Source organism: Rhipicephalus microplus, chromosome 7 (assembly GCF_043290135.1).
Source record: "Rhipicephalus microplus isolate Deutch F79 chromosome 7, USDA_Rmic, whole genome shotgun sequence".
Lineage (NCBI taxonomy): Eukaryota > Metazoa > Arthropoda > Arachnida > Ixodida > Ixodidae > Rhipicephalus > Rhipicephalus microplus.
Window position 1 is genome coordinate 7,629,475 of NC_134706.1, and position 13,263 is coordinate 7,642,737.

Here is a 13,263-nt window from a genome sequence, read left to right on the forward strand (position 1 = left end):
GCTTGGCTTCACGTGGTTGCGTTTGTAAATTAGCCGCCTGTTTTGTGGTCAACTCGGGTCACGTCGAGACAATCCGCAAGTACCGCAATGCCGATTTTTTTCGTCTGAGCAAGGCAGTCGTGCTGCATGTGTATTCCATTCATTCAATCAAATTTGTTGATTTGCAAAATGTCAGCTTCCCTGGTGCGAAGGGCTCTGAACTTGTTCAATGATTTGGAAGAAGGTAACCTACTGCGATTGACTAGCATGAAATTCAGTTTGTGGCACGTGATGTAGGTCACTACCAGTGCTTTGAACCTGTCGCGATTTCCTTAAATGTGCTAGATAACTAATAGAACGAAACATTTCTGATGTCACATTTGCATATATTTAGCACGGCGTTGTGGTTAGCGTAAACAGTTCTACCAGGCAGCCTTGCGCGTTAAAGCTAAGCGGCGTTGGTTGGTTGACTGATTGATTGATTGATTGACCCTTTAACCTGGCGCAACCCACCCACCAAGTGGCGTTATGCATGTAGGAGATTGCTAGCAGTTTGTTCCGCAGATAGTTGGGACGTTCGTTTTGATGATTCGCGCATGCACGTGTATTTGGACTGAATTGTCTTGCCGTTTAATTGAAGCTGAACATGTTTGAATGCAGTTCGCGAGAACCAAAAATCCAAGAAGAAATGCAGGGAGAGGCGACCTCAGGCGGGGTCAACTCTTCACGGCACGAAAAAGAAAGCCCTGAAACGTCAAGGTGCGGTGCGCCGCAAAGCAATACCCAGCGAGGAAAAGCGGACGCGAGCCATCATAGGTAATTCGATTTTATTTCTGCCAACGTGTTGCACTTTTGTACACCTTAAGGAAGAAAAGGTAACTGCTTACGATTGCCTCCTTCAAAAATCTAATTGATTACACTCTCCACTAACTGCCCAAGAAACTTATCGAATGAAGTATTGAGAAGTAATCAATTGGGTATACTTCTCATAACATTTATAATGTACAAGTAGCGCATTTATTAGACTGTGCCACGGTGTAAGACGAACGGTTTAGGTGCGACACTTCGACCAGATAAACTAACAGCGACACGTGTCCGTCGAACCGCTGTCGGCAGCCCTTGCCTATTGGCAAGCCAGCGCAACTGCAATATAAAAAAAAACCCTACCATTGCTATAGCAACCGGTAAAGCCGGTGGCGACGCCGGCGTTCAGCGATCATTGCATTTGTCATTCGCGAAAAACAGGCCATGCAGTAGCTGTAAATGCTAATGTGCCTTATACACGTTCCCTAACTGCAGTTTTATCATCTCCGTTTCAAAAAAAGCTCATGATGTGGTAAGCCGCCATACAGAAAATCTGGCGAAAAAAAACGTCTAAGCGATTCGTTACTGGTTACTGGTCAGGTTACCCTACAAGCCAGGAAAGAGAAACACCTCATTCAATGGTCCTTGCGATACCGAATGCCTCAAAGCATGGGTTAAAGTGGTTCCCAGAAACGACCATATGCTCAGCACAAAGGATGCAGTCTGCAGCAGTCACTTCATAGATGACGTGATTCTGAAGAAAAAAAAGATACTTTGTACCCCCCTTGCACCTGTAAGGGAAGGAGGATCTTTCTGCTAATTAAAGTTTGTTCATCATCATCGGCTAACAGCAAATATCCTGATCGACGTCACAAAAAAATTCTTTCTGAATATGCAATATCTTGTAATTTCCGGTCTTATCCTCTACACCCTTTTTTGAAGTCCGGGAAAAAAGCCACCTACCACGCAGCACAATCATTTTATGTTTATGCTACACAATGAGACATTGTGATAAATAGTGGTTTTTCTGTTACAGGCACAGTGAGAACTTCTGTATCTCTTATGTTGTGCATTCACTGTTTATTTGTGCTTAGTGCTCGAATGGCATCCTTAGAAAAGTACGCTGATTGTTCGAAGCAAAAAAAAAAATTACGAGCTCACTGTAAGAAGGGGTGGTGAGATCAACGTGAAGATATGCTCAGGTTCCCCCGTAAACATTTCTCCCACAGGTAATAATCACATTGTGGTGAACTTTCCGCCGTACATTTGTCATTTGAGCCACAAAAATAGAATTCAGCGCAATACCAAACGGTAGCTATGTAATGCACGCCAACAAATTGGTCTAGGTATCTAAGTGGTTGCTTCTCTTTTTACAAGCAATCACGCGGTCTTATTAAAGTTCTGCTTTGCTGGTCACCAAAGCATGTGCGTCCCCCCGCGCTATTCGCATGCTCCCTAGATCTAGCTTGCCGATCCGAGTGCATCACCTACGATCGAATGCATGAAAACCAGCGTATTTAAATAAAAAGCCGCTTCATACGAAATTTTGGGAAAGATATCAATTATGTACGTATCTGTCACGCCCCAAGAAGTGTTAAGTTTACTGGGCGTGCGAGAAGCACTTTGAAATACAGGCATGCATTTCATAGAGAAGCACGGAGACCACGCTCTCCGCGTGTCTCAAACCCCTGTCATGCTTAGAGAGAACAGTAATCAATTTTCATTCTTTGGCAGGAATGACGCTCTTGTGTCATTAAACTCAATTTCCCGTGAAGGGCTGGTTGTTATAGCAACACCTCTGCCTGTCTTCAAGTTTCGTCTACTGGTCGATAGGTATGCGCTGCCGGCAGAGGTCCATCAGATGTGTGTCGCTGTTACTTTATCTGGACGATCGCGTCTCCCGAGTGTCCCCACCTAAATTGTTTGTATCTCACATCGTGGACTATGCTCATCTGGATGCTTTTCACTGCATCATCTGCAGCTCTTCTCACCTTGTTTAACTTCAGTAACAATTGGTTTTTAAAAACTTCTTCAATTATCAACAACTCCTTTGCCATTGTAGACATCGACTGTGACCCAAAGCTCACCTGATGTGCACGCTGGAGGGAAGGTCGGCGTACACATATGAACACCTTGTACCACAAAGGTTGTGGTAGCATAGCCACAGTGCCTGTGCCTCAGTTCTCGCCAAAGTGATGCATTTTACAGTTTCTACAGGGCCTGGATGCTGCTATTAGGACCTATGAAAGTATTAATTGATCAAGTATTAATACCAGGATTGAAACAACAGAGTATATTGCTTGCGAGAACAGTCATGACCTTCATGCTGTGCATACCTGCATTATGTGTAATGTAACCGTTGTATTATAAAAATTGTGCGTGCTGCACGTAGTTGTACAGCATTTAATTGACGTGTTCAGTAAAGCTTCAATTATGTAGCGACATGTAATGCAGGGTATTTGAAAACAGCATAGCACAGTGGAGCACACCATGTCTATTCTACATCTTGTTTGAGTTCTGGTTCTCATATATTTCCGTTTTTATTGTTTTCAGAGGAACTAAAGCAGGCACAAGAGGCAGACCACACAGAGGAAAATGTCAGGGCTCTCATGAAGCTGTCACAGACCTGTAGTAGGGTTATCAACAAGGTATTGCATGATCCCGTTTTACTGTTTCATGCCGTGTCCTCCTAAACAAAGGGTTTCTGAAGTTGCTGTACATACATGCAGAGTGCAGCTTAATTTTAACCTTATGAAGCTTATGCGAGACTATTCACAAACAGACAGATTTTTTTGCACACCAAGGCGAAACATAATACCCCCACATCACTTCTTGATTTTTAAAGTTTAAAAGCTTGTTAATCGGCTTATGCGCTTCAAGTATAGTAAATTTATTACTGAACATATTTTACTAGTTACCATTTGCATTCTACTGGAAGTCAAATCCTGTTACTCTTACATAGTTTTCACGTGACCTCGCAGACAGCTTATCTGCGCTAGGTACCTTGACATCACGGCCATTGTGACTTTCTATTTTATTAAGTAGACAGTACAGAGAAGCACACAAGTCGCTTCATTCTCGCTTCCTTTCGTTCGCGACCGTGCCAAAGGGGAGCACAAAGGAACGCATAGGGGCACCTGCACTAACCGTGTCACCGTTCCTTCCTCTGTGTGTGTCTTTGTAAGAGTTCACAATGCATCTCAACCAGGTGGTACCCCAAGATGGTGACCATGGTTATGTCGATGAAAACTATGTAGTCGAAGTTGCTTCCACTTCCTTTGAACAAAAAATAAGGACATTTGCCCTTGCCTTGTTTCAATATTTTAAAAAATATTGTGCAGGTCATGACAGATATGCTCTTCTTTATATATATATATAATATTTAATATATTTGATTAGAAATTATTTGACCAAGTCACTATTCGTTTAAAACTTAATTGACTAACCCAGTGGGCACCTATCTGGCAAGGTATGAAATGTGCGAAATTGCTCAAGTTTCCTATGCCATGTTTCAGGCTGGCTTGCATTCCATGATGCAAAGGGCAAATGCTGATGTGCCAATGCAAGATGACGACAGACCAACTGCCTTCACCGACGAAGACTTTCGTCGCTTTGAGGAAGAATACCACATATCTTAACAGAGCTCTCATGGTTTTTGTTGCTTTATGCAAGTTGCAGTGTCCTTTAAAAAGTGCCTTTCACTTTATTTTCACCGATATCATTAAGCCCTCTGTTTCAATTTTTCCTACACATTATTTCTGTTACACAAAGGAGCAATTACTGACACCCCTGTCAGACATGCAGATTCAGTCATTGATCAAGAGAAAAAGCATTTCCTAACAATGATCAAGCGTACTTGCTATTCACAGGCTGCCAGACAGATGGAATGACACTTGCCAAGAAGGGCATCAATCAAAGTTGCATATCTTAACAGAGCTCTCATTAAATGTTTTTGTTGCTTTATGCAAGTTGCAGTGTCCTTTAAAAAGTGCCTTTCACTTTATTTTCACCGATATCATTGAGCCCTATGTTTCAATTTTTCCTACACCTTATTTCTGTTACACAAAGGAGCAATTACTGACACCCCTGTCAGACATGCAGTTACAGTCACATTGATCAAGAGAAGGAAGCATTTCCTAACAATGATCAAGTGTACTTGCTATTCACAGGCTGTCAGACAGATGGAATGACACTTGCCAAGAAGGGCATCAAACTTGCTTTGCAAGATGTATAGCCCTACTACCAAAGCTACATAAATGCTAGGTTGATTGATATGTGGGGTTTAACGTCCCAAAACCACTATATGATTATGAGAGACGCCGTAGTGGAGGGCTCCGGAAATTTAGACCAACTGGGGTTCTTTAACGTGCACCCAAATCTGAGCACACGGGCATACAACATTTCCGCCTCCATCAGAAATTCAGCCGCCACAGCCGGGATTCGAACCCGCGACCTGCGGGTCAGCAGCCGAGTACCTTAGCCACTAGACCACCGCGGCGGGGCTATAAATGCTAGGTTGCTTGAGCTTTCTTGCAGGCACTTCTGCACTAATTGCATAGAGAACCAACGAAACCAATCTTGGTCTTTCTAGTTGCCAATGTGTGTCTGTTTGCTGAAAGTTTACATTTAGCAAATTTTGTCGAAATTAACAAGTATATAATGCACCAGCCGATTGTAAATGCTGTTGATTCAAATTATTCTTTAGCACAAGAGTATACACCCCCGAAGTTGCATTTGCTAAGGTGAAGTGTACTAGTAGTGTTACTCACTGAGTACTAGTGTTTCCATTCAAGGAAGTAATGCATCTTTTCTATTATCCATGCCAGGGGTTTGCAAGTTTTGGAGGTGGACGGCCAAGCTGGATGATGCCAATAGAGCGGGGGCCGCATGGCTAATCGTGAATTGGGGAAGGGGGTTTGGCAGGTAAAGAGAAACATTCAGCAAGTTCATCATTATACACAAAACAAGAAAATGAATCACGATTATTTTGAGCACACATGTTACAAAGTCGAAAGTAAAAAAAAATAGGTTACTAGCAAAATTGTCATTTGAGGTAAAAACTGCAGTGTGTCTTCAGATGGGAAGGGACAAAGTGAGAAAGGGGTGGTTTTGACACTGTGCTGGGAGCTGCACAATATTGCACAACATGGGTGTTGTGTTATTGACCCCTGATCTATGCCATATGACTCGCCGATGAAAAAAAAAAGAAATCAACTTTTAGTAGGTTTTGGACACCAGAAACAATTCTTCTTCTTCTTTTTTTTGGCTGGTGAGGATGAACAGTCACTAGTTGTGTGCGAATAAAATGCCTGCATAAACGAGTGAGGATCTGCTGACTGGCTTAGCAGTTCTTGTGTTTTGATTTGTCTTGCGCAGAAGTTGTGACGCTGATGAAAACAGGTTCGGCGGCATTCCTTACTCGGTGCCTTCTCATCAACTGCAGTTACTAAGGTATTCAAAGCTGGCACATGCATAGAAGAACACACAGTGGGACGGTGTGATGCTTCACAGCTTTATTTTCGTCTTCTCAAAGATGACGCATTGTCAGCATGGCTGTTAGGGCAATAATCTTTAGTACAAACACTGCATAAACACTTGCACAGCACCTACCAATATGAATATGACAAGTGGGCAAGCGCAAAACCGGGGCTACAAAGAGCGAAGCATTCACATGGAAAATGTGGGCAGCTTGCTGCTTCCAACGGAACTGCCGGGCTGCTCGTCTTCCTGTTGTCCTGAGCACTGCAAACGGAGTAACAAGTTCGCTGTGTGACAAATGCCGCAGGAGAAAACCACAAGGTTATTTCGATCAACTGGACCTCTTTTAAGATAGTTGCTTGCTGGGCTAGTTGGTTAGTTTCAATATATGTAACCGCGCATAAAACTAGGAAAGACTAGGAGCCTTTAGCAGTTGCTGTGAAGGCAAACATAATTACGAGATTGCATGAAACAATAAGCTTTTCTACATCAAATAGGTAGCATTCATTAAATACTGATACAGACTGGTAAAATTTGTCTTAAATTTAATTCATTACACTGAAGTATGACTTTACACACACACTTTGAAAGAGCTATACAGGTAGCGTTTCACAAACATTGTTCTATATTTACATGTAAATAAGTACATGCAAACAAAATGTTTACATATAGGGTGGAAAAAGTTTGATCAGGATGTATTTTGGGGTTAATTGACAGCTAGTTAGCTGTTTGAATTTCATAATACTAATAAGAACTTCTTAGGAGAGTTGGTGTTTGATTTTACAGCAAAAGCGTTAATGAGATCACAACTCGGGTCACGTGCGGCACCATAGTTATCCGCCGCCGTCGGTGTTCATAACCACTATCCCACAAAAAAATGAAATCACAGCATATCCACGGACTGAATGATGATGAGTGGGGCGAAGGGTCTGTCCGTCCAACCAAGGGTCGATATGTCCGTCCATGCATCTGTCTGTATGTGCGTCCGTATGGTAAACCCTCCAAATATCATAATCTTGCATCTTTTCATCATATATTGATTATATTCAAGTACCGCCTTCTAGCGGACATTCCAAGAACTAAACGAGAGGAGGCTACTTACTACATGCATTGAGGACGCGCGACCAACGGCTTAAGGAGCTTTGACATTCAGAACTAAACGAGAGGTGGCTACCTACTACATACATCGAAGATGCACAACCCACGGCTTAAAGGGCCTCTAAACCCCCTCCGATATTTTTCCAAACATTTTAAGTAAACATGCGCATCGAGGGCAGAATACCGTCACGATAAACGATCCCACATGCGGCAGCACTACAGGTAGCTGGTGCGCCACCATTTCGAAAAAACAATAGCTTCTCCTTTCTGGCCCCCGTCATTCCTGCCATAGAGTTTCCCACAATAATTACTAGAGGGAGCTCTGGTGCTAGTGTCTATGGGAGCTGCAACGCACGACGCTTCAGCGAGCATGGGAATGATGGGTAGTACACACATTTGTCTAATATTCGTACTTTTGGCCTGCTTCTGGCTCCGTGCGTGTTTGTGTGGCTTGGAGCTGTTTTTTCACGAAAAAATAAATGAGCAAATGTTCACCGTTTGCGCTTCACAACCTTATTTTTTAGGCTTAACATTTTTAAACAAGTCACTAAGTTCGAAAGGGTTCGTTCTTTTTTTCAAAACAAAACCGTAACCAGCAATAAACGAAGCCGCAAGTACGATTCGCCGTCCGCAAATATGAAGACTAGGCAAATGTGTGTACTACCCATCATTCCCATGGTCGCTGGACGATCGCAGCGCCAGAGTGCCCTGTAGTTAATTTTGGGAAACTCTATGATTCCTGCCACTGACATGTGTGACATAATCAGTGAAACTGGATAACGATACCGCTTTCGCTGCTTGCCATTGGCCGAACGACAACCGACGACTTCCGGTCACTGCAAACAACTGTTCGCACGCACCTTGCTGTTCTTGGTAGTGTTGCCGCTTGCGAATCGACATCTGCGGCCCGTAACGCAACACAGGGTCCATACCGGCACGATTCATAGGGGCACGGGCTGGCACGACAGCAACAGCGGTTAGTCAACGATCAGTGCTCCCAGATGAAACACACAACAAAGTTGACGGCGAGCTGAGTCGTCGAAGTGGCGGATCGCGGCAACCGAAAGTAGACGCTGTCTCAAACAGCGTGCCAGCGGTGACATATGCCATGCGAGATGAGGAGGGGCACTCAGCTGACTCGGCGAAGAGGCGCCATGTGCTTTTGGAAGAGGGTAGCATAGAGAAAGAAGCGATCGTCGCACTTCGATCATCAAACGTGTGTAACTCCGCTATTACAGCACCATTTTGAAAAATTCTCACGGCTACGTGTTCGTTGTTAACTCGAGCACAACTTCCTCATTTTAACTAAATTTCGACCGCTGGGTGGATTAGGGGCCCTTTAAGGAGCTTCGCCCCTATAAGTCTATCCCCTCTGGCACATACCCACTTTCTCGGGTATGTGCCACCGGTGGTTACAAACGATAACGGGAGATGAACGGATGCCGCCATAAGAAGCTTCGCCCCTAAAAAAACTCATTAAGTGAAAAACAACAAGGACTCTATCCTGGGTCCGCTGCGTGCCAGCCCAGTATTCTACAAATGAGCCACGCCGGTGCTTGGTACTTGTTCGCAAACTTGCCTTAGGAAGGCTTGATGTCGGTCAATGAATTGCATTTATATAAGTAATAAAGTGTTTTGTACCAGCAAACAAACAACCAAGTGTCACAAAATGCAAATAGCGTGACAAGTGGGTCATCCAATGCTCCAACCTATTATAAAAGTTTATTCTTGATCACCTATTAACTGTGGCACATACCCACTTCAGGTATGATTCCTCATCATCGTCAGTCACTGCACGAACAATTGGCACAAAATTCCTTGCAAGTGTTTAGCGGATACCACGCTTCTCAGAAGAATGACAAAGGATAGCATAGTGAATGCAGGCCTACTACCCAGAAATTTTGATTATTAATGCCGTAGTGGGTACCCAGCAAGCGTGCTTGCAGAAGTTACCCAATGAGTGATTGAATGAATTTCCCGTGTGCACTGGTCTCTATGCCTCATCACCACAGCGGTTTTGTTTAATTCAGCTGCGCAGCCACACTGCCGGCAATGGAGGGCAAGATGCACAGATGGTGTACCTTTCAGGGAGCTAGCGTGTTCCCTTAAACAGACGTTGAGGCAACATCGCGTCTGCCCAAAGTACGTGCCCCCGCACAATCTGTGGTGCCAATGCCAAATGCGAGCGGTAACATTAAAGTGCACCGACATTCGTTTGCATTCATCAAGTCCAAGTGAAAAGTTGGCACATGTCCAACTAAAAAAAACTAGTAAACTCCAACTCAAAAAGAAAAAAAAAAACAGTAAACTAGGCGCTCACACCGAGACAAGAAAGATGCCCTGTGTACTACATATTGTCACGTCACTCCAGGGGGTGTCGACAAGGTTTACTGACGTTTGAGCAACAGGGCTCTAACCAAGCGCGTCGGTTGGGCTTGTTTGCCAGAGCGGGGGCCCACGTGCACTTCTTTCTTCTCTGTGGTGTGAGCCTTCACCTTGGCATACGACCCACTACTAGAAGTAGGTGGCAATATTCCCCCTCAACAACAACAAAAAAAAGAGCATCCTCCGGATGCTGTAAAGTTATTGAAAAAAAAAAACGAAACAAAGTAGTTTAAACAATGAAAAAGGGCACCAATAATCAAATGTTAGACGCCATAAGTTCACCAATGATGAGGCGATTGTCGGAGCACAAATAAAAAAAAAACACAGGAAAAGTGGTCTTTTAGCAACGCGCAAAATAAGGCTTCATGCGCACCACGTGAACTATGTCAGAGGTCGGTTGTTTTCGTTGTACCCATCGTGACGACGTAGCGTCCGGAACCACTTCGTAGTTTACGTCACTCACACGGCGTAATAGTTTATACGGACCGAAGTATCTGCTGAGCAACTTTTCGGAGAGGTCACGGCGTCGAACAAAGGTCCAAATCCAAACTTGGTCTCCCGGTCTGTAAGATACGTCATTGTGACGCATATTGTAACGTTGTGCATCGACCTGTTGCTGCTGACCAGTGTGTAGCCGGGCGAGCTGGCGAGTTTCCTCGGCACGCTCTGCAAATTCTTCTGCGTCAGTTGTTAATTGATCGGCGCCTTCACAAGGAAGCATCGCATCCAGCATCGTCTGAACTTCGCGGCCGTAGAGAAGGCGAAACGGTGTAAATCGGGTTGTTTCTTGAACGACGGTGTTATAAGCGAACGTCACATAAGGCAAAATGCGATCCCATGTTTTGTGTTGGTCGTCGATGTACATGGAGATCATGTTTGTGACTGTCTTATTTAGTCGCTCGGTTAAGCCATTGCTCTGCGGATGGTAAGCAGTCGTCGTTCGATGCCTAGTGTTACTTAGTCGAAAAACTTCATCAATAAGCTGTGCAGTGAACGCTGTTCCTCTGTCGGTTATCACTGTAGATGGAGCGCCGTGGCGCAGAACAATGTGGCACATGAACTGTGCTACCTCAGAAGCCGTGGCTCGTGGTATCGCCTGTGTCTCAGCGTAGCGGGTCAAATAGTCAGTTGCAACAATGGCCCATTTGTTGCCGTCGGACGATAAAGGAAATGGGCCGAGAATGTCCATGCCGACTTGGTCAAATGGCTTGTGGGGTGGATCAATTGGCTGAAGTAATCCAGCCGGCTTGCTTGGTGGCGACTTTCGACGCTGGCATTCACGACAGCTTTTAACGTACTGCTTCACGCTTGCCGAAAGTCCGGGCCAGTAGTACGCCTCACTTACTCTGGCGAGCGTTCGCGAGTAACCTAGATGACCAGATGTGGGCTCGTCATGACACGCGGAGAGGACTTCGTCCCGCATGTCCTTCGGAACGACGAGGAGGTAAGCGCGGCTCGTAGAACGGGCGTTTTTTTTGTACAGGACATTATCTCGGAGGCAGAAAGATGTCACGACGCGAGATAGATGGCGAGGTATAACGGCGCTATGACCCTCCAGATAGTCAATGAGCGGTCGAATCTCTTCATCCTCTCGCTGGCGTCTGCTCAAGTCAGATGAGCTAAGGGCGCCCAGGAAACTGTCATCGTCCTCTTCTTCTTGATTGACTAAAGGTATGGGTGAACGCGACAGCGTATCAGCGTCTTCATGCTTCCGTCCAGACTTATATACGATGGTAACATCAAATTCCTGTAGACGCAAGCTCCATCGGGCCAGTCGTCCAGAGGGATCACGAATGTTTACTAACCAGCAGAGGGCATGGGGGTCCGTCACCACTTTAAATGGACGACCATAGAGGTACGGGTGAAACTTGGTGATCGCCCACACTACTGCGAGACACTCTTTCTCTGTGGTTGTGTAATTCACCTCGGTACGGGACAGTGAGCGGCTGGCATAGGCTATGACTCGTTCTTTGTCGTGTTGATGCTGGACGAGCACTGCGCCGAGGCCGATGTTACTAGCGTCAGTGTGCACCTCTGTGTCAGCATCATCGTCAAAATGCGCAAGAACAGGGGCTGATTGCATCTGCTGTCGTAGCTCGGCAAAAGCAGCCTGTTGCTCAGTAGCCCATACAAACGGTGTGTCGTCGCGTGTAAGGCGAGTCAAGGGTTCCGCTATCTTCGAAAACCCTCTAATAAATCGTCGATAGTAGGCGCACAAGCCCAGAAAGCACCGAACAGTCTTTTTGTCTGTAGGATGCAGAAACGCGGCTACAGCGGCAAGTTTGTCGGGGTCGGGTCGGACTCCTTTGGCGTTGACTACATGGCCAAGGAATTTGAGCTCTTCATAACCAAAGTGACACTTCTGCGGTTTGAGTGTAAGATCTGCTGATTGAATAGCCTGTAGCACACTCCTGAGGCGGTGAAGGTGTTGCTGGAAGGTTTCAGAAAAAACGACAACATCATCAAGGTATACGAGACAAGTTTGCCACTTCAGACCAGTAAGCACAGTGTCCATCATTTGCTGGAAGGTTGCGGGCGCTGAGCACAAACCAAACGGAAGGACTCGAAATTCATACAGGCCATCAGGGGTCACAAATGCCGTTTTCTCGCGGTCTCGCTTGTCAACCTCAATCTGCCAGTACCCACTTTTTAAATCCAAAGAGGAAAAATAGTGGGCGTGGCATAATCTGTCTAACGAGTCGTCGATGCGTGGCAGCGGGTACACGTCCTCTTTAGTCACGCTGTTCAGCTTCCGGTAATCGACGCAAAAACGTAGCGTTCAGTCTTTCTTCTTGACTAGGACGACCGGAGAGGACCACGCACTGTTGGAAGGCTCGATGATGCCGTCATCAAGCATTTCTCGAACTTGCGTACGAATGGCTTCTCATTCCTTCGCTGACACACGGTAAGGCTGTTGGTGTACTGGGCGGGCGTCGTCGTAAGTGATGATTCTGTGCCTAGTGATCGAAGTCTGGCGCACCTTAGAGGAAGCAGCGAAGCACGACTTGAATTCAAGCAAGAGTTTTCGCAGTGCTGTCTGGTTTTCTGGTGTGAGGTTAGAATTAATATCGATATTGTTTAGAGACGTATCGGCGGCTTCCACTGCTTCCGACGAGAAGCAGATGGGAACGGTTCCTAATTCATCTGCAAATGCTAACGAAGTGCCACGGAAAAGGTGTCGGTGTTCGTTGCTGAAATTTGTAACGAGCAGTTGAGATCGGCCATCACGTAGCTGTACGATACTCCTAGCCACACAAACACCTTGAGTCAGCAGGTGTTCAAAATTACTTTCTGCAATCGCTTCACCATTTCGCAATCCGCAGCATGTGACGTCGACAATAACACTGGCTCTTGGAGGAAGCGTTATACTTTCAGCAGAAACGCGAAGAACGTCGGCACGTTGTTGGTCGTCCTGCTTGTCGATTGCTCGGTCGGCTGAGAAGGTGATGCGATTCTCTTGAAGATCAATGACAGCTCCATACTTCTGCAGGAAGTCAACGCCAAGAATAACGTCGCGTG

General features: G+C 45.4%; 2 protein-coding genes across 3 annotated transcripts in view; one reads left to right on the forward strand and one right to left on the reverse strand.

Annotated features, from left to right (window-relative positions):
- The first annotated feature begins 60 nt into the window (after nucleotides 1-60).
- On the forward strand, nucleotides 61-4,746 carry LOC119180015 (uncharacterized). 2 transcript variants are annotated; one of them, XM_075868577.1, is made up of 5 exons: nucleotides 61-223; nucleotides 640-795; nucleotides 3,337-3,431; nucleotides 4,299-4,411; nucleotides 4,705-4,746. In XM_075868577.1, exons 1-5 carry the CDS (start codon nucleotides 127-129, stop codon nucleotides 4,712-4,714), a joined length of 471 nt encoding a protein of 156 aa, XP_075724692.1. In that variant the 5' UTR covers nucleotides 61-126; the 3' UTR covers nucleotides 4,715-4,746. The 2 variants fall into 2 exon arrangements, with proteins under 2 accessions (XP_075724692.1, XP_037287039.2); XM_037431142.2 differs by lacking the exon at nucleotides 4,705-4,746 and having other exon boundaries at nucleotides 4,299-4,501.
- A 1,535-nt stretch (nucleotides 4,747-6,281) lies between these two features.
- CSN3 (COP9 signalosome subunit 3) overlaps nucleotides 6,282-13,263 on the reverse strand; it is a 29,372-nt gene continuing 22,390 nt past the window's right edge. The window contains exon 15 of the mRNA XM_037430656.2: nucleotides 6,282-6,525. Within this exon, the coding sequence (XP_037286553.1) occupies nucleotides 6,451-6,525 (75 nt within the window). The 3' untranslated portion in view covers nucleotides 6,282-6,450. The remainder of the gene's footprint in view (nucleotides 6,526-13,263) is intronic.

What these genes read in the sequence shown, in the direction of transcription:
- LOC119180015 (XM_075868577.1), top strand. Translation starts at nt 127, where the DNA reads ATGTGTATTCCATTCATTCAATCAAATTTGTTGATTTGCAAAATGTCA. An exon ending in GCGGACGCGAGCCATCATAG is followed by an intron (nt 796 to 3,336) that starts GTAATTCGATTT and finishes TATTGTTTTCAG; the next exon opens with AGGAACTAAAGCAGGCACAA. An exon ending in GTAGTAGGGTTATCAACAAG is followed by an intron (nt 3,432 to 4,298) that starts GTATTGCATGAT and finishes GCCATGTTTCAG; the next exon opens with GCTGGCTTGCATTCCATGAT.